The sequence below is a fragment of the Pavona decussata genome, unplaced genomic scaffold (genome assembly GCF_977016875.1).
Source record: "Pavona decussata unplaced genomic scaffold, jaPavDecu1.1 SCAFFOLD_174, whole genome shotgun sequence".
NCBI classification, from domain to species: Eukaryota; Metazoa; Cnidaria; class Anthozoa; order Scleractinia; family Agariciidae; genus Pavona; species Pavona decussata.
The window spans coordinates 269,274-296,803 of NW_028145585.1; the positions used below are offsets into that span (position 1 = coordinate 269,274).

Below are 27,530 nucleotides of genomic sequence, written 5' to 3' on the forward strand. Positions count from 1 at the left end.
AAAGGGACAAGTGAAGATTTAGATAAAACCTGGGTAGGGTTGATTTGGGTCGTCAGTGAGAAATAGCAATACAGTTATACATTTAAAAATGCATGTTTTAATGTTTATAACTGTGAAGATGGATTGACAAGTTGACATTTGATTCGTGGAACAGTCTTTATTTGTAGTTTTCATGATTACAAGTTTCTTCCCATTAATCTTACGTTATATTTTCGTACTTATAAACTTTTTTTAAGTATTACTTATGAATTACGTTTCTCCGGTTTCGCATGATCAGTTTAATTAAGTTACAAAATATTAACGGCAGACTGATCCCAACGGCGGAGGTGACGAGCTTGATAGAACAAACAACAAAAGCTAGAATAACTGAAATATATTTGTTTTTTTAAAAAAACAAATATATTTCAGTTATTCTAGCTTTTGTTGTTTGTTCTATCAAGCTCGTCACCTCCGCCGTTGGGATCAGTCTGCCGTTAATATTTTGTATTTGAGTTAATTTGCTGATCCAGGTCTACAAGTGATCCGGCACCACTCATTGGTTTGTCGCTGTGGAATTGCAGATTTTATTGTATTAATTAAGTTACGCCATCTGGAGCTGATTCCATACCTGTAGAAATGCAAACAAGAAGATATGAGTTTTCTTTCAGTTGTCGAGACTAAAATGAAAGCAAGCGAGAAAATGGATGTTATTTATTTGGCAACAATCAAAACTCTAATTGCAGAAAATTAAAGATGAATAGAAGGAGTTCGAATAGTTCGGTAATTTTCATCACTTGTTTGGTACAAACACGCGTCGTGAACAATTCAATGAAATTAAATATATTTTATTTGGCCATATCGAGATGAAAAGTTAAAAAGCAAGCCATTTATTAATAGCAATATTGCGTTACAGATGAAGGAATGTCCACACTAAATTTAACATTCTTTGAGACTTTTGCACTGAAATGAAGTTTCGAACGCCCAAGAGTAGAGGGAAAGGGGAGGAGGGGGTGGAGAGGGAATGGAGATAAACGCCAACTCCCTCCACAGGGCTCCATGAGGTGCGGTTTTATATTGGTTTTCAAGAAGATTTTCTATCACTACCTGACATTTTTAGTGGCTGTTGTGTTTTTCTATTACAAAATGTGTCCAAAATATCTGCTACGACTGAATAGCTTGAGATCCAATGAAGAACCCCCCCAAAAAACTAAGACTGAAAAACAAACGAACGAAAACAACACAACACAACAACAACAACAACAACAACAACAACAACAACAACAACAAAAAAGAAGGACATTGTAATCGGAGTTCCTAAGGGAGGTGCTTTAATCATTAGAACTTAGATGGCACAATTCTTACAAAATCTGCATTTCAGCATATTCTATACTCTGAATCTAAGTCGGACGGCCGTCAACTACAAATACGAACTGAGATGTAAAACAAACTGTTAAATACTCGTTCTATGTTGCTAACAAAAAGACATGGACTCTTTCATCCCTAGAACAGCAAGGCTCACCTCTCAAGTGTAGTAAATTTAATCTTGAAAAATTTGTCAACTGCTTTTCATAACTGAATTCGATATATTTTTGTAAATCACTGTAGTTTTTGATTTCAATAATAAAGTTGTTATAAATAGGGTTTCCTGTGTAAGGATTTTATTCTTTTATACCGTTGTGTCTACTATGACGAACATAGGTAATAAAAATTGCTTTAAAACATATTAAAAGTTTAGATCTGGATGTATTGGAAGATATAAGATGTGACGTTATGATTGTGTTGCAATAGTTACCCAACGCTAGTCTGACTTGCTTTATTGGACTGAATCACTTGATTTGACATATCATACATGGCAAATTAAATAATGTCAGGATGACACGCTCATGAATACTACAGGCGAGCCACCTTATTCTCGTCTTGTAAAACATCGCAGGTTATCTACTGCAACATAAAAAAGGCCCAGGGGAGTGTTCCATAGACATTACTTGCGCTGGTAACATGATGAGGCCTGTAATATGTAAATTCGAGAAATCTTCCCTGTTTTAGAATCATTGTACATTGGAATAAGCCATTATAATTACCTCGTGCCATTGAACGGTGGCAAGTTAATCTGAAAGAGAAGAGGAAAAAAATTATTTTAAGAAGAAAACGCTTCCGCTCAGAATAAATTGGGTCACTCTTAATTGATTTGTAATTGCGTTAGACGTGGAAAGAAGAATAAAAAGAAGATAAAATTTTACACAATACAACTAAATAATAATTGCAAATCTGTTCTTAAATGAAATCAACAAATTAAAGTTAAAAATTCTCCGGTATACCAAAATGATAGTTAAATGGCTTTTTCCGCGCATTCAAATAATTGTTAGAAAGGGCAATCTGAGGTGAATGCTTACTTGTTCTCCAAAAGAATGAAATAATTTAGTAAAGCCAAGATGAGCCAATAAAACGTAATGCAAGCACGCTACTGGGGGCATTGCATATTGGCACTGTCGCAGTTGGAACCGAACACTCGGGCAGTTGAAAACCTTGCGAGATTGGATACATAAGTTTTTTATACCCCAGTTCTCAGGGAAGGGTTTTGTTTTACTGAAACTGATAGTAATAAATTTGGTAAAAAGAGAAAGGCATAGAGGTTGCAAACTGATGTCACTGCGCTCACCAATGAAAAGAAAGCAAAAGAGCGACCAAGACAGCAATTTTGGTACGGAAACAGAATCTACCGACTGTTCTGAGTATTAGGAAGCTGAGTCAAAGAGTTCCGAAGACGACCCTGAATACGACCCTGCTCAGGAAGCGTTTTTCGAAAAGGGTCAAAAAGACGTAGACGACATGTCAACATTCGGCTCAGATTCTGAGGGCGTTGAAGAAGTAGTAACAAGCCCAAAAAGCGACGCTAAATGGGAGGACTAGCTGTTACGATCAACGTAAGGACACCGAGCATCAACACAACTCAACAACTTTAATGGCCGCGAGCAAAAGACCACGAGGTCAGATTACATAACAATAAATCACGTGATACAGAAATGCATGCTAATTTATGCAGTATCACAACATCTTCCCCTTTGTAAAAAAAAAGTGTCTTACTGAGCCTTGTAAATTGCGACTGCGTTTCTTAGCAAAATAAACAACAATGTTCAAAATAAAGTTTCTAACAAAGTATACAGTTTAAGTTGCAAAGTCCTGAAAACGAGCTGGTGGTTTGACAGTACGACCACTCCTTGTAACAGTTGGAGGGGATGCAGCTTCCACATGTTCAGCAGCAGGTTTCACAACAGGTGGGGGGTTTGTTTGTAGTACTGATTGTAGAGGCTCAGCTACTGGTTTTGCAACAGGGTGGAAATCTGACTGCGGCACTGATCGCAGCTGTCGGCGATTTCGACGGTAGGTTCGACCACCCGATACAACCACATATGAACGGGGGCCAATCATTTTCTTGCAAACAGCTTCTGACCAGGTAGATTCTTTTGGCCTCTTCATCCTGACAGTCTGTCCAGGTTGCAACTCAGGTAATGCTGTACCTTTCAGGTTGTAGTAGAAAGCCTGCTTTTGCTTAGAGTTAATCAGTTTATCTTGCACAACCTGTGGGGGAACTGGCTCTAGTTGTTTACTTGACAGCGGTAACAAATTGCGTGTTCTCCTGCTGAACAACCTTTGTGCTGGGGATGAACCAATTTCCGTAGGCGTGTTACGATAGTCTAGGAGGGCAAGATAAGGGTCAAACTTTCCATGCACGGCCTTCCTCATGATGTTTTCACAGATTTTTACCGCACTTTCAACCTTTCCGTTACTTTGGGGGTTCCGTGGAGAGGAAGTTATGTGTTGAAAGTGCCAGTCACTTGCAAACTTTGCAAACTCTGCAGAAGCATATTGTGGTCCATTGTCAGAAATGACGATTTCCGGAATTCCATGCCGGCTAAACTGCATTTTCAACTTCTCAATAACAGTTCTGGAATCTGTCACGTTAAGCTTATCCACCTCGAAGAAAGAAGAATAATAATCAACAGTAATCAGGTACTGCCGCTGATCAAACAAGAACAGATCTGTGCCAACCTTTTGCCAAGGCCTTGATGGAATTTCATGTGGCATTAGTGGTTCTCGAGGCTGTGCTGGCTTGTACAAGTTGCAGATATCACACTTGAGAATGAAATCTTTTAACTCGGCATTCAAGCGCGGCCAGTAGAACACTTCTCTGGCTCGTCTAAGGCAGCCCTCAATACCAAGATGGGACGAATGGACCTTTTCCATCATTTCCTTTCTTAACTTGGCAGGTACAATGAGGCGCTCGCCCTTGAACAGCAAACCATTTTGGGCTGTGATTTCATCTCGAACTTGGAAGTATGGCTTGACCTCAGCTGGAACTTCATCTAGGGTTTTAGGCCAACCTTCTAGGACATTGGACATGAGGATCTGAAGGATGTCATCCGAGGCGGTGCCCTCTCTGAATTCCTTCAGTCGTGCTTCTGAAATAGGGAGATCCTCCACAAGTACTATCTCCTCGAGCTCATTGCAAAACTCGGTCTGTGAAGGAGGTTCGTCGAGAAAGGCTCGAGACAGGGGATCAGACATTACCATCAAGCTTCCTTTTTGATACTTGACATCAAGGTTGTAACGCTGTAAGCGAAGCAACATCCTTTGAAGACGCTTGGGAGCAGAACCAAGGTCCTTCTTAAAGATGGCTTCAAGGGGTTGATGATCTGTTTTAACATGCACCACATCTCGACCATACAGGTACGTATCAAACCTCTCACATGCAAAAACCACGGAGAGAAGTTCCTTCTCAATCTGAGCATAACGACTTTCCGCTGGAGTTAGAGCTCTTGAGGCAAATGCAACTGGCTGTCCCTCCTGAAGTAAGGAGGCGCCAAGTCCACTGAGAGACGCATCACTTTCAATTGTGACTTCACGATTAACATCTTAAAACTTCAACACTGGAGCTTCACAAACAAGACTCTTGATACTTTGGACAGCTTCATCATGAACAGGCAGCCAACACCATTCAGCATCCTTAAGCTCCAGTCGCCTTAATGGCTCGCAGAAACTTGACAGATTTGGTAAGAACTTTGCTAGGTAAGTAGCCATGCCAAGAAATCTTTTCAAGGATTTGACATCTGTCGGGACAGGCATGTCACGTATGGCACGAACTTTGTTTGGGTCAGTCACAACACCATCCGCTGAGAGTAAATGGCCCATGAATGGTACACGTGATAGGCGAAGCTTAATCTTCTGAAAATTAAGTGTTAGATTCAACTCACGGCATCTTTGTAGAAAGGCGGTTAAATTCTGATCATGATTCTTCACTGCTTCATCTACCGTGTCTCCAAATCCACAAACAAGGAAATCATCAGCAATTACTTCAACTCCTTGCAGACCCTCAATGGCTTCATGCATCTTCCGCTGCCATATCTCAGGCGCAGAACTAATGCCGAATGGCATCCTCAGCCAACGGAAACGGCCAAAAGGGGTATTAAATGTGGTAAGGTAACTGGAGTTCTCAGTCAGTTTAACTTGCCAAAAACCACTTTTGGCATCCAAAACACTGAAAACCTTGGCATTGGTGAGACGAGAGGTGACATCTTCCACTGTCTTCCTTTTGGACGCAAGTAAAATATTTTTTTTAAAAGCTTCCAATGGAATCAATGTGTCTGAAAACGTCCCCTGAGAGGGTTTTAGGCCAAAAACCACTTTTTTCCAAGGGGTAGGTTCAGGGGTTTTTGGTCAAAAATGAGCCAACTTTGAAGTTTGATCATTTCTGTGAAGTTTGAACTTTGTAATATGAAAAAGCTTTTTTCCCTGCAAATGTATTCTTACCCGTTGAATAGATGTCAGTTTCATTTAGATTTCATGTCTCCATCTTTAGGTCAAAGGGATTTTTTTATGTTTGTGTTATGTGCACACCACTGTTCTCGTTAAAAGGTATTTTTGTTAAAACACATAGGGGCGAGCCCCAGTACTCAAAACTGGCATCCTACTGTGGTTTCTATTCTAGGCACCTGTTAACCCTTTCTAGACCGAGATTCTACCCGCTTTGACTTTGAACCTTTATAACCTTTTTAACTTTTAATATGCAAGCAAACACCACCGAACTCAGTAACTATTTTTAAAACTTGCCTGAGAACAAATTAGTATGGTCGGTAAATGACCTTGACATTTGACGTCGCCATGGTAACCAAATTTTCACAATTTTTACAAAATTCTAGCTCCACAATTGCTTGGAAGGACTATTTTTCAGAGGAGCATAGTAATTACGTTTACATCATTCCAGTAAACATAAAAAAACAGGACTTTTCAAAAAAAGTAAAATCTTCCTGCCCGTGATATTCTGAAAACTGTCATTTCCTTACCTAAATTGAGACCAATTTCTTTTGTAAAAAGATCAGACATTAAAAAGAAGCCACGACATTGAGGCAAAGCTTGCGTCTCCTTCCGTAAATACTTATTATGGATGTCAACTCAAAGTTCTCTTTCACAGGGCAAAGATATCAACCAACACAGTAGTTGTCATTTCCTTACAATTTTTACAGAAAACACAGTTACTTTTCCCTCGTTGTGAAGCCATTCGTTTGTGGCAAATGCTCGATTTCTTTGCATGGCCTTTAGTTGTGTATGTCTGGCTTTCAGCACCTACTATGGTGAATTTATATGATTTAAATCCAGCACGGTGGAGGGATTTATACTTTGTGAGTTATTTTTGATTGAAAATTGAACACCTAGAGTGCTTTGCAATGCGAGAGGATTGCACTAATGACAATTAAGTCTTATGTGTCAACGAATGTAGTATTAATAGGCAAGAACAAGTCTTAAATTTATAGGTAGGTCCGAGTAGTTGAGTGCTCAATAAAAAAAAAGATACACGAATGTAAAGTTCCTTGAATTTAGAATAAAATTGTCATTTTCTTACCTTTAAAAACAGGAAAAAAAATTGTCAAAAATTTGTAAAACGTTCAAAAGTGCTTATTTCTTAGCTGGCACTTTCATTTGTCCTAACCTTTCTAGAAAACAAGCGGGACTTGTTTATCATCCAATCTGCGGTTCATTTTGAAGAAGAAAACGATATTCTAGAAACTGTCATTTCCTCACCTATTGAACATTTCGTCTTAAAACTTTCATTACTTCTATAATACTCGTGCCATTTACATAATAACCTCACGAAACGTAGCATACATTGATAGCTATTATGTCACAAAAGACCAGGCATTATCATCTATTTTTAGCCCTTCTAGAGACATTTAACTCAAAAATGGCAATTCCGTCTTGAGGTTGACTTTGAAACCTGTACTAGACATTATACTTGCACTAGATTTTTCTTTCGTCAAAAGGTCGCTTTTCTGAAACATGGATGATAACGTGGGGAATACAAATGAAGCTGTGGGGAATGACTTTATCATCTGTTAGGCAAATTTGCAAAGTTCTAGCAATTTTTCTTCCTTGATTCCCCAATTTTCGTCATTTCCTTACCTTTTGGAAACTTCAATACGCCATGTTCAGGCAACATTGCTGTTCTTTTAGCACAGATAACATTGGCACCAGAAGTTTGCTTTGTGAAAAAAAAAAGGGGTTTCCCATGTAAAATGCACATTTTACAAGCGATTTTATGATTATCATGAGAAAGGTAAGGACATGACTTTTCAGGAACATTATAATGATAATGATAACGATAATGATAATGATAATGATAATGATAATGATAATGATAATGATAATGATAATGACAGTGACAATAATAATAATAATAATAATAATAATGATAATAATAATAATAATAATAATAATAATAATAATAATAATAATAATAATAATAATAATAATAATAATAATAGTAATAATAATAAAAAGAGCGCATTACATGAAAGTCTTGGAAAATTAATAAATATGTTAAAATTTACACATCTTGTTTAACACGGACAGCTCCATGCCAGTGGAAGCCTCCTAGGTAGACACTGTTCGGGCTCGTAACGTAACCCCTCCCCCCACGAACGTTCATGAGGAGGAATGCGTAATGTATCCTCACCTCTAACCCAGGCATGCACAGGATATCCATAATCGGTAGTGTTAGTGTAAGTTCCACCTTTGAAAGATCTGTGCACTGGAAGCATGCATGGTTGCTCCCCGACCAGTACTCAACAGCCCTCCATTCTGGACCTTTTTGTTGAACACTGAAAGGCCTTGGCATCTTTGGTGGGTTCAACAATAGGCCGAACGTATGCAAGGAGACAAAACTATTCATATGGTACTTACCATCTTTCTTGACCTGTAGACTCCTTTCGACTTCAAGGTAAGGGCGTTGCTCGTCTTTAGCTTCATTGACTAATTTTCGAACCATCTGTTTGTGTTTAGGCTCTAGATTCTCGTCCCCAACTCCTGCAACGGCTGGCGGCTTTTGCTTACCTCCAACAATCGGTGGATCTAAAGAAATAACAGACATAAGTGATGATTGTTGGGTTTATTAGCTGAATTGATAAGGTAAATTGGCAAAATCAAACATTCGTTTTCAATCACCTTGTATAGGTTTGAATTCATTAAAATTGTATGTCAGCGTTTTCATTTAGAGCTTTATGGAAGAAATGTTATTGAAAAGTACGTTTCCATTTTTCTGTAGGTTCGGCGATTTATTCACAGGGAGTTTCTTGAAAGAAGTGTACACTCATTGTTTTACTACTTGCACTACGAAATTTTCATTTTAATTTAAACAAAATCCCTAAGAAAGCCGAACTAGTATTAAACATGTATACAATTTAAAACGCGATTTTTTGTCTTGTTTTAAAATGTGCTCTTCAGTTGCCGCAAATTTCAGTTAAATGTGCTGTTTACAGTAATAACGTAGAACTAGTTCTCAAAACATCAGCAAAGTTTGTATCTCTTAAGGGTTCGCCAATTTATCTTTTCAATTTATCTTTTATCTTTTCTCAATCTTTTCGGGCGCTGATCGTCTTTATTAACTCCGTTCATTATTTTCTGTATCATTTGTTTGTGTTTAGGCTATAGATGCTTGTCCGCAACTCCTGCAACGACGGGTGCTGCCTCAGATTCAACCAGTGGATAAAAGGAAACAACAGAGACCATAATACATTCACCCTGTAATGAGTGTTTTGTTTTATCAGTTGACTTGATAAGGTATATTATCCACTGTAAAGAGATACAGTGGCCAATTTACTTTATCAAAACCATGCAATAAAAACAAATATTCGTTTTCGCTCCCCGAAAGAGCTAAGTATATTACATTGCCTTCATTACGCGGGATGCCCTGAGGGGGCATACCGTGTCTAAAAACGGGTCGATTTCTTTTTTTTTTTCTTCCTCGTAGCTACAAATCGGTACATTAATTTATTCATTAATCTCACCCCTCTCCTACTCGGGGTGTATTGTTCTGATTGTCTTCAACAGAAGCAGGCCAATCAAAATCCATTCTTGTCGCTTACATCGCGAGGGAGGGGACCCACTCACCCCTACCTGTGTGACGTCAACGCATCATTTGATCTATTTATTAAAAACATTAAATTTGGCACCATATTGTTAACATGTTCTGGACTCAAGTGTGCCGTTTTCAAACGGAAATTGCACCATTTTGAAGCGGCAAATCGAAAGAATAACTTCTAAGAAGCACCCAACATTTAAAACGGTGGAAATTGGTAAATTCCTGGCGAAGGAATCGTGCTTTGTTTGACAGTCTTAGACCACGACGCGAGACTGAAAAGAGGTCATTGAGAAGCTTACGTTATCGCAATGGAATTCCCGCAATTTCCCTTGAAACCCTGAGTAGCGTACCACAAGGGAAACAACGTAACGCGATCGTCGTGACTCAAACTATTCCATTAGCAAGGATAGTTTTATCAATCGGCGAAGCATACAGTTGGAATAAATGAATCAGCCCCAGCATCACGCGTAATGCCAGTATAGCAGGCATCTTGTTTCATTATTGGTTTCGTTTCAATTTAATGAGCTTTGTGAATAAAATGTTATGGAAAAGTACTGGATTTAAGCTTAGCCGACGATTTAAATACTTTGTCGGTTATCAGTTGCGTTACAGTTTGCTTTAATTGCGAAAAGAGCCGAGGGACGTACTGTTTTTTTTTTTATTGTAACACATAGTGAACAGACTGAGAAGGCACAAACCATCAAGAGAGGCAATAGTTAACGATTTAACGTTTTAACGAGTTGCATGATCATGTCCACTGAAATTTTACTTTTATTTCTTTACTTTAAGTTTTTTCACCCTCCACCCCTGTTTGGTAGTCTGGCTTCAATTTTACAAACACTTGAAGAAAAATTAAGTTTATTACAGTTAGCCCTACAACTATGCCACGTGCCGTTTAATATAAGAGTGGAAGAATAAAAAAGACTTAGTTTCTCCTTGGAGATGTGACAATGAATTAGGTTATTTGTTCATTTGACAATTCGCCATTGAAGGCAGTTCAGGCAGTTCAGCCAACACCCAGCTGACAATAGCTGCGCTTCGTATGTGACAAAAAGGGTAAACTGAGTTGTTAATGCAGTTGACAGGTAATATTGTCACCGAACCTGTCAGGCCAACAACAGAAACTCATGACGTCTACGAGCTATGATCACAAGGATCGGTTTTTACGCCTGGCTATAGTTCATCATAGAGAGAAAAAGAATGCAGTTTGAAAGTAATTTTCCATCAAATTTATTGTCTTTCACGGCCAATTCGAGACTGAAGTGAATTACGCTATATTGTGTCAGAAAAATAGAGATTCTATGTAGCCAGCTTAATAAATAAAGTGCTATGGACAATAATTGAAATGTCCATTGTTTACTGTAGGAACAAAGGAGAAGAAAGAGCCTGACCAATTCCTAAAATTGCCGCCGAAATAGAAGCTCGTGCTGAAAATCCTCTAAATTAACATTGGACTCATTCTTTTATGCACTTATTCTTTTACTATAGCTGCTTGCACTTTGAAATTTCTCATTCAGTCTAAACAGTATCTCTTAATTAAGAAAACTGAATCAGTTGTTTTTTCTAAACCTTAATTAATACCTGTGATTAGCTTGTTAATTTTTTCTTAACATCTGAAAAATACTTTATCGCTTTTCAGTTGTGTTCCCGGTTTGCTATAGTTGCGAATAGAGCCAGAGGACGGATATTTTATTTTATTATAAAAGCTCTAGTATGGCACATATGAAAAATTACCCTCTCCTTAGTAAACTGAGAGAATACGCACAAACCACCGAGAGATGTTAACGGTTTTGCAAGGAAAATTGCGTTTTAATTTGGTTCTACTTCCAACCGCGTTAAATCACTGTCGGTATTTCTCTTTACGAGTTGCATGATCATGGCCACTGAGATTTTACTTTTATTTATTTACTTCAGGTTTTTCAAAAAGAGAGAAATGTCTATTCACGCTTTTCGCCTGTTTGGTACTCAGACCTCAATTTACAAACACTTGAAGCGACTTTTATCACAGTTAGCCCAGAGGCTGCACCACACGCCGTTGAATAAAGGAGTGAAAGCATAAGAAAGTTTCCCCTTGAAGATGTGATAATGAATTAGGTTATTTGATCATTTGATAAGGCGCCATAGAATCCATTTCAGGGTGCGACCAACACGCATCTGAGAACAGCTGCGCTTCGTATGCGACAAAAATTAAAAGGATGAAAAACATCAAACCTTACCGCTGGAATTCAACGAGGCGCTGAACACTATTGTTGCCAAGAAAGGAAGAAGGAGACAGCTAAACCACTTCATGTCGCGTGTTGAGCAAGCCGTTTAGTGAGTTTACTTCGCTGCACTGCAGTCTTACCGCAAACGAGTTTGGTAATTAATGTCGATTGGATGATCAGCATTAATGTCAAACCTTAATATAATACTAAACTTTAATGGAATGTCTAACCAATCATGGACTTGCTTGTCAAAACAGAGGCAACTCATATGCCAATGCAGGTAATATTGTCACCGAACCTGTCAGGTGAGCCCAAGGGGTTCCTTTCCGTTGCGAGCACCAGAAACCTGTTATGACGTATACGAGCAATTATCACAAGAATCGTTTTTCACGCGGAGAAAAGAATGCAATTTGGAAGTAATTTTCCATTAAATTGATTGCCGTGGACGGCCAATTCGAGAAGTGAATCCTGTTATATTGTGTCCGAAAATGAGCTATTTTATGTAACCAGCTTAATAAACAAAAATGCTATGGACTATAAATGGAATCCCCATTGTTTACTCCAGGAGCAGAGTATAATTAGAAAGAGTCTAATCAGCGCTCTAAATTGCCGTGGAAATAGAAGTTCATTTTGAAGAAACGTATACATTAACACTGGACAAAAAGTGATAGTGATAATATACACTTTTAACAGAGTCTGCTTTCTGCTAATTTCCGAAAATGCGTAAAGCGGAAAAGAAAAGCTTTTTTAAGTGTTGAGGGATACTGGTTGACTTATTAAGAGGAACTTTAAGTTATGCGGTGAATTCCCAAAGAACTGCTAGCTTATCTAACTAAAAAAAACGTTTTTATGGTAAAACAAAGCTGTATTGCTGTAGCATACATTTATTGTAAACTTAATAATATGAAATAAATTTTTAATGATTGGACCAATGGATTAACTTCAACAGAAAGGCTAAAATCGTTGGTTTACTAGATGATTGATGAACTTTTTGGTTCTCAAGAACTATAGATAAATATGACTTTTTTTTTTTATTGAAAAAGTGAAGCACGTCACAGACCTATTCTTAGTATAACAGCTTGTGCTGTCAATATGTTGGTTTGAATGTTCACTGAAAAAAAAAAGAAAGGAAATTGCCTACACTGTAATGTCAATACCGCGCAAAAGTAACTTAAGGAAGGCCGGTTTACTAAATAATATTAATATATCAAAGGCTCCTGTGAGCCAAATGGTGAATAGTGGTAACCGTAAAGCGGTACTCGCATCAAACTACAAGGACAGCAAGGATTTGGGAACTGGGGCTAACTGTCATGGCGGTTAGTACGTTTCTTTAACTGTCCAACAAACTATGGCGTTTTCGTGACATGGAGGATTTTTACTTGTACTGGTTTAGTATTGAATTACTTCCTATTGACTCGTGGAAGCTGTTTTCACAACAAATTAAGTTTCTCGGACCAAAGAATGCCTAAAAATCAAGAAAAGAAACGTGCACGTGGATCAAGTTCGTCCCCTGAAGATGAAGTAACAGACACAATGATCCTGGAAAAGCTGTCCAGCATCCACGCAGACATTAAAGCATCAAAGGACGAACTGAAAAGTGAAATCCAGGCAGTCAAATTAGAATTAAGCGAAGTAACGAAGTCGCTGAACGCCGTATGGGAAGAAGTACAATCACTTAAACAGAAGAACAAAGATTTACAAGACCAGTGCGACACCACTACCAGAGAAAATAGCAAACTAAATGAAGAGTTTAGCGCTCTTAAAATTCGTCTTATTAAGATGGAAGATTACTCCAGGCGAGAAAATCTTCGTTTCTATAACATTCCTGAAAATCCAGGAGAGAGCAGTGTGGAGTGTTCGCGTAAAGTATTTGATGTTCTATCTGAACTCGGCGCCGACCCAGAAAATATTATGTTCCACGCAATACATCGAACGGGAAATCCAAGTAATACAGCTTCTTCGAACAGTGCTGTGAGCAACAAAGTTTCGACAGAGTCAAGAGAAGGGGCATCACGACCTGCACGTCCACGACCAATTTTAGTTCGTTTCGTCTCAAGAATGGATAGCGATTGGGTTTGGGAAAACAGAAAGAAACTTATCGACAGTTCTCGCTTCTCACCTGTATTCATTGACAAAGATCTCTCCGCGGAATCAGCAAGGCAACGTGGGAAGCTCCGCGCCGCATATAGGAAAGCCAAGGAACTGAACATCGGTAAAGTTTTCATAAAAGGTAAAAATATATCAGTCAATAGTACTGTCTACTCAGTAGACAACCTGCCGGACTATCTTTTGCCACGGCAACATGTCAGTGATTAGCTAACATCCAAGCTTACCTAAATCTTATTAGTCTTAGCATTATTAGCTTATGGTTTTTCTTTTCAATAATTTTGATTTCGCTGATCAGTTGATGAATTATTTATTTGCGTAAGGATCATTATCTATATATACATATATATACTTTAATATTTTTGTTTTTCCGGTCAGTTTTTTTGTCTTTGCTTGTGTTGACTTTGCTAAAATTTACATAAAACTACTTCACCAGGCTAAAATGCATTAATTTGCACGCCATAGTTTGCATTTTCTCTCAAACAATAGTCCGGAGCTCTCGAGGTCGCGCTAAAGGTGTGAATCTTGCGAACCTTTTTAACAACTTTAACAACTTCGGCCTTCAGATCTATGTTTTCTTATTTTTTTCGACCTTTTCATACTTGTCTAAATGAATGGTTATCTTACTTTATATGTAGCTCACTACGTAGCTTTTCCCACCGGCTTATAATCCTTTCGTCCTCGCAATATGATGTCTAAAAATATTAATTTCAAGCTTGTATCTTTAAATGTCCGAGGGATTCGTTCTTTTGAGAAGCGAAAGGCCCTGTTTAATTGGCTTTGTAAATGTCAGGCTGATATATGTTTTCTACAAGAGACCTACAGCACTCCAGAAGCTGTTAACATATGGAAAAAACAATGGAAGGGCGATACCTTTTTCTCACATGGCAGTTGTCACAGTAAAGGCACAATGATTCTCGTCAAGGAACAATTAGATTTTAAATTAATTTCGTCAAAAATTGATCCACTAGGCCGTTACATTTTTCTAGAAGCTGAGATCCAGGACTCACCCTTTGTCCTTCTGAATATTTATGCTCCAAATAAATGTGCGGAACAATGTGTGTTTTTTAGCGAATTATCGGAGGCTTAAAGTTTTTGTCACGGACGCAGGCAAGTCCGTGGTTGTTGGGGGGGATTTTAATGTCATTATTGATCAAGACCTTGATGGTCGAGGCGGAAATAACAAGAGAAAGGATTCGGTGCAATATGTAGAAGATATGATTATCGAACATGATTTAGTAGATATATATGGCGTATCCGTAACCCCACTGGCACGCGTTTCACTTGGCGTCAAAAATCATCGTTAATACAAAGACGCCTAGATTATTGGTTAATCAGTAACGATTTACAGGAAGACGTTGAATCGGTAGAAATAATAACCGCAATTAGATCGGATCACTCAGCCATTCCGCTATCAGTTAATGGCCTCGATGAAAACGAGCGGGGACCAAGCTTTTGGAAATTTAATTCTACTTTAATAAGTGACCAAGAGTATTGTGACCTCCTTCGTGTGGAATATAAGAACTAGTTAGAAGATTTTAAAGAAGTAAATGATAAACGAGTTCTATGGGACCTAATCAAATATAAAATAAGACAGCGAACAATTCTTTATAGCAAAGCCAAGGCCCGCAAAAAAAGAGAAAAAATGAACCAACTTGAAGAAAATGTACGAAACTGCGCTACCAAATGCGACAACAACCCCTCTAAAGAAAACTTAGAAGAGCTGGAATGCCTACATGCAGAATACGACCAGTTGTACGACTATATTACTCAGGGAGCTATTATTCGCTCCCGCGCAACTTGGTACGAGCTAGGAGAAAAAAGAGCAGTGTCCGTTAAATATTCACCAGGGATAGCAAGCTAACAAACGACCCCAAAAAGATTATGGACGAGCTGGAATCATTTTATGCTAACCTTTATGACGGTAGCAGTCGCCCATTACATTCAACCACTCCCATGTTCTTAGATGTCTCTAGGGGATTTCCTGCATTAACAGATGACTTGACAAAGATTTGTGAAGGGAAAATAAGTTATAGTGAATGCTTCAGTGTGTTGGGAACCTTCCCCAAAAATAAAACCCCTGGAAATGATGGTTTGACAACTGAATTCTATCTGACCTTCTGGCCTCTGTTCGGGAGGCTACTAGTAGACAGTCTAAACTATGCATTTGAGTTTGGAGAGCTTTCAAATTCACATAAACAAGCCATAATAACTTTAGTAGAGAACAAAGGGAAAGATAAAAGGATGATTAAAAACTGGCGCCCCATATCTTTGATTAATGTTGATGCGAAGATTGCTTCTAAAACGCTAGCAAAACGTTTGGAAAAGGTTTTACCTGAAATAATACACTCAAATCAAAACGCGTTTGTTAAAGGAAGATCTATTTTTGATGCAATCAGAACAATTGATGATGTGATGGAGTACACCAAAGAGAAGGAACTATCTGGAATTTTAGTGGCTATTGACTTTGAAAAGGCTTTTGACACGCTCGATTTTAATTTTTTAATAAGAACACTACATAAGTTTAATTTTGGCCCTTCTTTTATTCAGTGGATTCGAACACTGTATAAAAATATATCGAGTTGTGTAATGAAAAACGGTTTTACAACAGGCCCTTTTACGTTGAGCAGAGGGGTACGTCAAGGCGACCCACTTTCTCCCTATCTTTTTATAATTGCGTTAGAAACTCTAGCTATTAAGATTAGAAACGATGAGTCAATCAAAGGCTTTGGTATTGGAGGGGAAACCACGAAACTTTCCTTATTTGCGGATGACATGACTTGTTTTTTACGTGACAAAGAATCTCACACCTCCCTCTTCGCCATTCTGGAATCCTTTGGATCATGTTCTGGTCTGCGTGTAAATCACGAAAAAAACTGAGATTATAGCGCTTGGCAGTAATATTCTACACGAGAGGGATTTTAATGACCATAAGATTTTTAAAGTTATCAAGATCTTGGGAGTTTATTTTGGTTACGACGAAAAACAGAGAAACGATTTAAATTTCCGACAGACATTAAAATCTATTAAAAAATCAATACATATGTGGAAATGGAGGAACTTATCTATTTTGGACAAAATCCAAATTATCAAAACTTTTGCAGTTCCCAAGTTAATGTTTAGAGCATCGGTTATTTCGATACCAAATGATCTTGTAAAAGAAGTCAACTCGATTTTCTACACTTTTATTTGGAAAGGAAAAGATAAAGTCAAGCGCTGTGCGCTCATCTCAAATATTGATAAAGGTGGACTGAAGATGCTGGATATTGAGTCTATGATCAGTGCAAGACGAGTCATTTGTTTAAAATAATTCTTAGAGGACTACCCGAGTACTTGGAAATCATTTTTAAATAGTTGTATTTTTTCGGCTGGTGGGAGCTTAATTTTGCATTGTAACTTTGACACCGTCAAATTAAAAACTCAGTTCCCGAAATATTATAAAGAATGTTTTGACGCATGGTCAGGTTTAAATAGTAGAACACCCGTCACTTTTAATGATGTTGTGAACGAGATCATTTGGAATAATAGGTTTATATGTATTGATAAAAAGTCTGTCTATAGAAGTGATTTAGTTAACTTGGGAATCATAAAGGTGGGCGACCTTATTACGGATAACAATCTTTTCCTCCACGAAGATCCTTATGTGACGCTCTCTCCTGAACAACGTTTCTTTATTATGGGAGTTGTTCACTCTCTCCCATCGGACTGGAAAACAATTATTAGATCTTCGGTCTGTAAAAACGATAAAAGACCAATCCCTCACACACCGTACATTAAACTTAACTGTGGCTCTTTCCCTATCTTAGATGTCACCTCTAAACAGATATACGACTCTTTTTTGTGCAAAAAACAAATCCCTCCGACAGCCCAACAAAAAATATCAGACAAATACCCAGACACGATCATTAATTGGAAAAAGGTTTATTCTCTTCCTTTCCGTACTACACTTGACTCCAAATTGAGTGAATTTCAATATAAAATTCTAAACAACATTGTCCTTACAAATGATAAATTATTTCGCTTCGGCCTTTCGCAATCTCCAAATTGCACTTTTTGCAATGAAGAACCAGAATCCTTAGAACATTTACTCTCTCATTGCAAAGTGTCCTCTGAATTTTGGAAAGAAGTCTTGTCCTGGCTCAAAGAATATAACATTGTTTTAGAATCCTTCAATGAGATAGGTTTGTTTTTAGGAGTTTTTGAGGAATCGGAAGATTTCTTTCTAATTAATCATGTTATGCTTTTAGGAAAATATTATATTTATGTAAGGAAATGCCTTGGAAGTTTACCTTCGTTGAGAGGCTTTATTGCCAGGATAAGACGTGTTTATAATATCGAACTCCATATTGCGAGGGAGAGGGATAAACTCGCTACTCATTTTAAAAAATGGGAAAAGTTAGTAGCAGCTTTAAACACCTAGCAGAAAATTAACTTAACCTTATCATATCCTACATTAAGTTTGGTCTCCTTAAATTTGCTATTTATTTCATATTTTTTCGGTCTTTTCCTTTTTTCTGTGTGTTTTCACTAGTTGCGAATCGTAGTTTTGAAAGCAGTGTTTTATTTTGTAAATTGTAACTTTTCCTTTGTTTCCTCTCGGTATGTTGTAGATAAACTGTAAACTGTAATTAGTTAATTTTAAAATTTCTTTAAGTATTGTAACGTGTGCTAAAATAAAAATAAACAAATTACAAAAAAAAAAAAAAAGGATTTGTGGACGCCGAGCCGTATTGCGGGAATGCATTATATATAAACAATTAAACAATTAAATTACACACGCACTCTGATTCCTTCCAATACGCGAAGCGACACAAAGGTGGACGTGTGCGTTCTTTTGGGTGGTTTTGTGTGGTTGCCAATCGATAAAAGAGGCGTCCAGTTTTTCTTCCAAGAACTTCCGTATATTTCCCTCGCGACGTGTTGTTACTGAATGAAACTTGATGCATGTGAACGATTTTGGTTGCCTAGCATGTGACCCAGATCTCGATGTTTTTAGCATGGTAATACACTGTTTTCCTTTCTGTGTTTAAACGACGGCTTCTGTCGCGTTTTGTATCATCGGAAGACGCTTTCAATCTTGCTAAAGTTGCTATTTTGGCTTTATCCAAGTGAACGTTTGTGATGATTATCGCTATAAAAGTTAGCAAACTTTCAGTGTTTACATTTTTTCTGGTGAATCGATCTCATCGCCCACACTGGACCTCGAATGAAATTTATTGCGAAGCTGAAGTTTTTGTTTCCTATTTTAACCTTAGCCTTTCACCTACGGAATTGCCCCGAATCTTTGAAGTTAATTGAACGTTTTTTGTTTTGCATTTTTCGTAGTGAAAACAACAACAACAACCGTAATGAAGCGTTCTCTATTCCAAAGTTTAAAAATGCATGTGAAGACCGCGCTTTGTTTAATCGTTCGAGAGCTTGTGCAGTTCATCATTTCAAAATCCTCAAAATAATTTTTTTTCGCGGTCGAGTGATCTTTGGACTATTTTATTTAATTTCGAACTCCAAAACCTTGTATTTTAACTGAAGGAGGAGGAGGAGAGAGGAAGAGAGAGCCTTAAGAAATCGCCAAATTTGCCAAACGTTTACGACATAATGAGTTAGCGAGCGAGTGAATTGGCCTCACATTACGATAACTCATTCATTGCGATGCGCCCATTCACGAGTTAAAAATGAGGTAGAGAATATTATTGTACTTAGAGTAGGGGTGTAATTTCTTTACCTCGGAGAATGATTAATAGCGCCCACCTCTACAATAATGTAAGCATTTAACCATTGTAGTAAACAGTTCAAACTTACCGACACCTTATGTTTATTTTGTTTGTATTGCGAAGGTTAGGCAGAAAGAAACTGAGATCACTTTCCGGGGGCAAAATGGTTATTGCATGAAAAACGAAAATGTAAAAAAATGAAGAAACTTATATTTATTCACTAATCCAAGGACACAATTCTGGTTCCCTGCGCTGTATTGATGATTTATTTATTTTATGGACAAGTACTTTTTTCTGCTGTGTTGAACTAACGTAGTTTAAGACCTTAAAGGGGCAGTGTCACCTATTTGTAAACATAGTGTTAGTTTGAAAGGCCAAAAAAAAAACATACTTGTATCGATGGAAACCTCAAAACCCTTCTACTACACAAAAACTAGTATTAATTATCTTTCGCTGTTGATGGTCAGGATTGAAATGGTTGCAACATAAAAAAATGGACAAAATGAAAAAAAGCTGATTATAAATTGTTTTTTGTCCTGGAGAAATCAAATAACATTTTATTCCTGGTGATCTAAGAGCAATTAGGACCCGAGGGAGTGGCGGAAATTGAGTCTAAGAGCAATTTGATGTTGGAGAAAAGGTACCCGCGGTCAAATATTTGAAACAAAGAGAAATCTATGTGACAGTGCCCCTTTCATTTCCCAGAAATTGACTGGTCAACAAATTCTGTCCTATATGACACTTAACTTGAAAACAAATCAATAAGCATTCTTCTGTGTGATCTTATGTCACGACATGTGTTTTTGAGGAGTCGTCTCTTCTACAGTAAAAATAAAAGTAAAACACAAATAAAATGAGACTTTGGGGTTCTATAAAATAAGAGGGTTGAGGTTGCGGGTCCTGGAATTTTTTAAGGTCTCGAAAGAGCGCCTTGAAAGGTAATCTTAGTTCAAATGAAGCGTTCGTGATCTTATTTTAAAAACAGATCTGAATTTCTCCAGCCGCGCCTTCCCTTCTCTATATTTAATGACCAGGGCTATACTCCAAAGAAAACTGCTTATTCCATTGGAATAGCAAATGGTCTAAATTGCGTGAAAACACTTACGGTGGGTATGGGTAAAAGCGAAAAGAGGGATCTGTGATTCTTGTATTTTTTCCCCTTTCAAACCCCAGCAAGATCTTTAACTCTGCAATCTACCCTGTCAAAAATCAGTGTTTTGGACTCATTGTCCAAACGGCATTTCAGAGAACAAAGGAGACAACGTTAATTCCTTTGGAAGGAATTGTAAGAGTTGAGGAAGTCACTTTCCCGTTCTCATTCATGATTAAGCTCGGCTGGGTAGATTGAAATCACTATTTCAAAATGAAAAGTGAAGGTATAGATAAAACCTTAGTAGGCTTAATTCGAGTCAACCGTGAGAAATAAGGATACATTTAAAAATACATGTTTAAATCTTTATGCCTATGAAGATAGATTGACAAGTTGACATTAGACTGATGGAACAGTCTTTATTTGTAGTTTTCATGATTACAACGTTCTTCCCATTAGTCTTACATTATACTTTCGTACTTCTAAACTCTTTTTGAGTATTACTTATGAATTACGTTTCTACGGTTTCGCACGATCAGTTTAATTAAGTTACGCCATCTGGAGCTGATTCCATACCTGTAGAAATGCAAAACAAGAAGATATGAGTTTTGTTTCAGTTGTCGAGACTAAAAATGAAAGCAAGCGAGAAAATGGATGTAATTTGTTTGGCAACAATCAGAACTCTAATCGGAAAAATTAAAGATGAATAGAAGGAGTTCAATAGTTTTGATCACTTGTTCGGGAAAAACACATTGTGAATAATAGCAGTAAAGACTGGACTCCAAATCAACATTGGAAAGACTGAGGCCATGAGAGTGAACAACAAGCAGCAAGATCCACTACAGCTAAACCAAGAGAACATCAAAGAAGTTGACAAGTTTGTTTACCTGGGCAGCGTCGTGAGTAAAGACGGGGGGACAGACGAAGACATCAAGTGCCGAATCAACAAAGCCAGACACGCCTTCAACACCTTGAGACCAATCTGGAGATCAACAGCCCTCTCACTCCGCAACAAGATCCGCATTTTCAACACCAACGTGAAGTCAGTCCTGCTTTATGGCTCAGAAACGTGGAGAGTGACCAAGACCAGCACCCACAAACTTCAGACTTTTACCAACAGATGCCTCAGAAACATCCTCAACATCAGATGGCCAGAGACTATCTCCAACGAACAGCTGTGGGCAACAACAAATCAGACCCCAATGGAGACTGAAATCAAGAAGAGAAAATGGAGCTGGATTGGCCATACTTTGCGGAAGCCTGAAACCAACATCACCAGACAGGCTTTAGACTGGAATCCACAGGGGAAGCGCAAAGTTGGTCGCCCGAAGCAGACCTGGCGGAGAAGCATTGAAGCCGAGACGAAGTCTACCGGAATGTCGTGGGCCGAACTGAAGAGGACGAGCCAAAACCGAGTGCGTTGGAGGAGTGTCGTTGCGGCCCTATGTTCCTCGAGGAATCCAGAGGCATAAGCAAGCAAGCAAATATATTTTATTCGGCCACATCGACATGAAAAGTTTAAAAGTAAGCCATTTATTAATAGCAATATTGCATTACAGATTGAGGAATGTCCACACTAAATTTAACATTCTTTGAGACTTTTGCACTGAAATGAAGCTTTGAACGCCCAAGAGTGGAGGGAAAGGGAAGGAGGGGGTGGGGAGGGAATGGATATAAACGCTAACTCCCTCCACAGGGCTCCATGAGGTGCGACTTTTCATGGGTTCTCAAGAAGATTTTCTATCACTACCTGCCATTTTTAAAGGCTCTTTGTTTTCCCATCTCAAAATGTGTCTAAAATATCAGGGTACAACTGAATAGCTCGGGTTCCAATCAGTAGAAAAAAAAAGAAACACAACAAAAATAACAAAACAAACAAACAAACAAACAAAAAAAGAACAAGAACAATGTAAGCTAATGTAATTGGAGTTCCTAAGGGAGGCGCTTGAATCATTAGAATAGGTCGCACAAGTCTTACAAAATCTGCATTTCAGCATGTTCCAGACTCTGAATCTCAGTCGTGCAAGCGTTTCATTCAGATGGTCGTCAACAACAAACACGAACCGAGATGAAAAGGAAACTGTAAAATACTCGTTCCTATGTCGCTTACAAAAAGACATGGACTCTTTCATCCCTAGGACAGCAAGGCTCACCTGTCATGTGTAGTAAATTGACTCTTCAAAAATTTGTCGACAACTTTTCATAACTAAATTCTATACATTTTTATAAATCACTATAGTTTTTGACTTCAATAATAAAGTTATTATTAACAGGGTTTCTTGTGTAAGGTTTTTATTCTTTTATACCGTCGTGTCTCCTATGAAGGACATAGATAATAAAAATTGTTTTAAAAGATGTTAAAACTTTAGCTCTGGATGTATTTGAAGATATAGGTTCGACTCCTGATAGGAGCACTCGGAATTTCTTTTTCCGAGTTTGCCTGTGTCATTACTGAATAATACATCATTGTCATTTGTTCACCAGGCTTAAAATATTACATCACATTTCTTTTCAAGATATATGACGTTATTATTGTGTTGCGATAGTTACCCAACGCTAGGCTGACTTGCTTTATTGGACTGAGTCACTTGATTTGACATATCGTACATGGCAAATTGAAATATAGTTAATCCATGACATGCTTATGAACACTACAGGCGAGCCACCCTATTCTCGTCTTGTAAGACATCACAGGTTCTCTACTAAGGGTAAACATTGCAACATAACAAAGGCCCAGGGGAGTGTTCCATAGACATTCTTTGCTCTGGTAACATGGTGAGGCCTGTAATATGTAAATTCGAAGGTTAAAGAGAAATCTTCCGTGTTTTAGAATCATCCCGCATTAGAAGAAGTCATTATAATTACCTCGTGTCATGAAATGGTGGCAAGTTAATCTGAAAGAGAAGAGGAAAAACTTATTTTTAGAAGAAAACGCTTCCGTTCAAAATAAATTAGGACACTCTTAATTGATTTGTAATTGCGTTCGACGTGGAAAGAACGCACTCCTAATTGCGTTTGGAGTTGAGATTGTATGGGACAGTCAACGAATGAATGGATCTTGGGATCTGGCATCCCCCGCAGATTTTGCAAAAGCGTATTACATTACCACCAACTTTGAAAAGGAGAGATCATCGAACGCACTAAAACAACAACAACAATTTATTTACAATTTCAGATTATATAAGGGGCTTGTCCCGTAAATAGCCACAAAGCTAGTCGAAGCGGGACAAGACGAGCAGGAGAACACAATAGAAAAAAAAAATTACAATAAATTACAAACATGCTGGAAAACGGAAAAACTTAACTTTACATAATGACGCAGATTTAGATAAGGCACTTCCTAATCTTTGATTATTACCAGTACCATGCTAAGTTTATTGTGTGTCACACTTAATAAATGTATTAAAAATTTCCATATGTTGTTTAACAGCCTCAGCTCCAAGCCAGTGGTTACCTCCTAGGTAGACGATATTCGGGCTCGTCACGTATCCCCCCCCCCCCGGCTCACGAAAGTTCGTGGGGAGGAATAAGTAATGTATTCTTACCTCTAACCCAGACATGCACAGGATATGCCAAATCGTTAGTGTTAGTGTAAGGTTCCACCTTTGAAAGATCTGTACACTGGTAGCATGCTTTGACGCCTCCCGACCAGTACTCAACAGCCCTACATTCTGGACCTTTTTGGTCAACACAGAGGCGTTGGCATCCTTCCAGGGTTATATCGGTGAACCATTCTAGGAGTTCTCTCCCGGGATAAGCGCACCATTTAGTCCCTTTACCGTATGGAAACCACCCTGAAGAGCAAATTGGACATGCGATCGTTTTATTTTTATGACAAATTTCACTTGTGAAATATTTGCGAAAATTCTTTATCCGAAATTTAATAACAATGAAATAGAACTGTTTTCCAACGAACATTGGGAAACACAGACATTCACATTCGCCAACTGAGGGAATAATCAGCGACGCTATAACTTACAAAATGTACGTTCTCCGCGTTTGCAAACTACCCGGTGAGAAAAGTTCTCCAAATCAGAGATTAAACAATAATAATAAGAACAACAATGAACCAAAAGCCGCCTAAAAATTTGTTGTTTGGCCTAAATTAATTTTGTCAGAACTGAAAAACAAGTTTCAGACTCAGGCAACCCCCCACCCTAAGCAGAGAAATTTAGAAGTGACGATATACTTCACCACTGAAATTTTAATGAAGTGATTGTCTTTAACAAAGAAGCAAACCCAAAACCAAAGAAAGCAAAAACATAAACACCCCTTTATCACGAAGTGTTCATGCATAACATAAGCATTTTTAACACTCCATGACTGCCGTTTCGAGTAACTACTTCACATCAACTTCCTATGGTAGCGATAACATTGGTAATTGCTCAACAAACTGAATCTTTTCTGCCTTTTATCTGATAATGGCCAATTCGTACTATATATTGAATTTTACTTTAACAGTTCAACAGTAGGCCGAATGTATCCAAGGAGACAAAACTATTCATATGGTACTTACGATTCGACTGCATTCTCCTCTCAGGTTCAAGGTAAGGGCGTTCCTCATCTTTAGCTCCATTGACTAGCTTTCGTATCATCTGTTTGTGTTTAGGCTCTAGATTTTCGTCCCCACTGACTCCTGCAACGACTGGCGGTGCCTTATTTCCAACCAGTGGATCTAAAGAAAGAACAGAGACCAAAATAAATTCACCCTGTAATGAGTGGTTTGTTTTATCAGTTGACTTGATGAGGTATATTATCCACTGTAAAAAGACACAGTGGCCAATTTACCTCATCCACAGTGGCCAATTTACCTCATCAAACCATTCAATGATATCAAATATTCGTTTTCGCCTTCGAAAGAGCTAAGTATATTACATCACTTTCATTTCATTATTGGTTTCTTTTTAATTTAGTGAGCTTTGTGAATAAAATGTTATGGAATAGTACTGGATTTAAACTTAGCTGACGATTCTAAATACTTTGTAGGTTTTCAGTTGCGTTCTACGTAGTTTGCTATAATAGCGAATAGAGCCGGGGACGTATTTTTTTTTTATTATAACAAGCAGTGAACTAACAGAAAAGGCACAAACCATCGAGAAAGGCAATAGTTAACGTTTCTGCGATGAATAACTGTCAGTATATACCTTTACGAGTTGCATAACCATGACCACTGAAATTTTACTTTCATTTATTTACTTTACGTTTTTCACGATAATAAAGATATCATTCACGCTTAACGCCTGTTTGGTATTCAGGCTTCAATTTTACAAACACTTGAAGCAAAATTTAGTTTTCACAGTTAGCCCTACAACTATGCCACGCGCCGTTAAATATAAGAGTGGAAGAGTAGGAAAGTTTCTCCTGGAAGATGTGACAATGAATGAGGTTGTTTGGTCACTCGATAAGTCGCCATTGAAGGCAGTTCAGGCAGCGACAAACACCCAGCTGACGATAGCTCTGTTTCGTATGCGACAAAAAGAGTAAACTGAGTTGTCAATGCAGTTGACAGGTAATATTGTCACCGAACCTCTTGGGTAAGCTAAGTGGATTCCTCTCCCTTCCAAGCTGAGCGCCAGAAAGCTCATGACGTTTACGAGCTATGATCGCACGAGTCGTTTTTCACGCCTGTCTATAGTTCATCATAGAGAGGAAAAGAACGCACTTTGGAAGTAATTTTCCATCAAAATGATTGTCTTTCATAGCCAATTCGAGAAGTGAATTACGTTATATTGTGTCAGAAAATGAGTGATTCTATGTACCCAGCTTAATAAATAAAATGCTATGGATGATAATTGGAATCTCCATTGTTTACTGTAGCAAAAACGTATGAGAAAAACCCTGACCAATTCCTTCAATTGCCGAGGAAATAGAAGCTGGTGCTGAAAAATCCTCTAAATTAACATTGGACTCATTCTTTTATGCACTTGTTCTTTTACTATAACTACTTGCACTCAGTTGAAATTTCTCTTTCAGTCTAAACAGTATCCCTAAGAAAACTGAATTAGTTGTTTTTTCTTAACCTTATTTAATACCTGTGATTAGCTTGTTAATTTTTTCTTAACGTCTGAAAAATACTTCATCGCTTTTCAGTTGTGTTCCAGTTTTGCTATAGCTGCGAATAGAGCCAGGGGATTGATATTTTTCATTATAAAAACTCTTGTATGGCACATAGAAAAAAAAATTTCCTCCTTAGTGAACTGACAGAATACGCACAAACCACCGAGAAATGTTAACGGTTTTGCACGGAAAAATGCGTTTTAATACTGGTTCTATTTCCAACCGCGTTAAATAACTGCCCGTATATGATGGTCATGATCATGATCATGGCCACTGAGAATTTACTTTCATTTATTTACTTCAGGGCTCTCGAGAAAAGAGAAATGGGCTTTCACGCCTTACGCCTGTTTTACAAACACTTGAAGCGACATTTATCACAGTTAGCCCAGAAGCTGCTCCACACGCCGTTAAATAAACGAGTGGAAGCATTAAAAAGTTTCTCCTGGAAGGTGTGATAATGAATTAGGGTATTTGATCATTTGATAAGGCGCCATAGAAGCCAGTTTAGGGTGTGACCAACACCCAGCTGAGAATAGCTGCGCTTCGTATGTGACAAAAATTAAAAGCATGAAAAACATCAAACCTTACCGTTGGAATTCAACGATGCGCTGAACACTATTGTTACCAAAAAAGGAACAAGGAGACAGCCAAACCACTTCATGTCGCGTGTTGTGCAAGCCGTTTAGTGAGTTTACTTCGCTGCACTGCAGTCTTACCACAAACGAGTTTGGTAATTAATGTTGATCGGATGCTCAGCATCAATGTCGAACCTGAATAATACTAAACTCCATTGGAAATTTAACGTCTAACCAATCATGGATTTGCTGCATGTCAAAACAGAGACAATGTAGGTAATATTGTCACCGAACCTGTCAGGTGAGCTCACGGGATGCCTTTCTGTTGCGAGCACCAGAAAAGGCTTATGACGTCTACGAGCTATGATCACAAGAATTGTTTTTCACGCCTGGCTA

At 38.1% G+C, this 27,530-nt stretch overlaps 2 protein-coding genes across 3 annotated transcripts in view; both read right to left on the reverse strand.

Annotated features, from left to right (window-relative positions):
- LOC146463818 (uncharacterized) overlaps window positions 1-11,753 on the reverse strand; it is a 51,431-nt gene extending 39,678 nt beyond the window's left edge. The window contains exon 1 of the mRNA XM_085083858.1: window positions 11,608-11,753. Coding sequence (XP_084939984.1) covers window positions 11,608-11,680 — 73 coding nt within the window. The 5' untranslated portion in view covers window positions 11,681-11,753. The remainder of the gene's footprint in view (window positions 1-11,607) is intronic.
- On the reverse strand, window positions 190-27,329 carry LOC146463821 (uncharacterized). Of its 2 annotated transcripts, XR_014856768.1 has the most exons (6): window positions 27,148-27,329; window positions 25,019-25,177; window positions 24,048-24,296; window positions 23,368-23,396; window positions 20,991-21,078; window positions 190-225 (listed from the first exon to the last, which is right to left on the reverse strand). XR_014856768.1 is itself a non-coding variant. In XM_085083860.1 (5 exons), the coding sequence occupies exons 1-4, from the start codon at window positions 27,218-27,220 to the stop codon at window positions 23,392-23,394; spliced, it is 486 nt and encodes a 161-aa protein (XP_084939986.1). In that variant the 5' UTR covers window positions 27,221-27,328; the 3' UTR covers window positions 20,902-21,078; window positions 23,368-23,391. The 2 variants fall into 2 exon arrangements, 1 of the variants encoding a protein (XP_084939986.1); XM_085083860.1 differs by lacking the exon at window positions 190-225 and having other exon boundaries at window positions 20,902-21,078; window positions 27,148-27,328.
- Window positions 27,330-27,530: the final 201 nt, after the last annotated feature.

What these genes read in the sequence shown, in the direction of transcription:
- LOC146463821 (XM_085083860.1), bottom strand. Translation starts at nt 27,220, where the DNA reads ATGAAGTGGTTTGGCTGTCTCCTTGTTCCTTTTTTGGTAACAATAGTG. An exon ending in CGCATCGTTGAATTCCAACG is followed by an intron (nt 25,178 to 27,147) that starts GTAAGGTTTGAT and finishes TTCTTTCTTTAG; the next exon opens with ATCCACTGGTTGGAAATAAG. An exon ending in GAGGAGAATGCAGTCGAATC is followed by an intron (nt 24,297 to 25,018) that starts GTAAGTACCATA and finishes TTTGCTCTTCAG; the next exon opens with GGTGGTTTCCATACGGTAAA.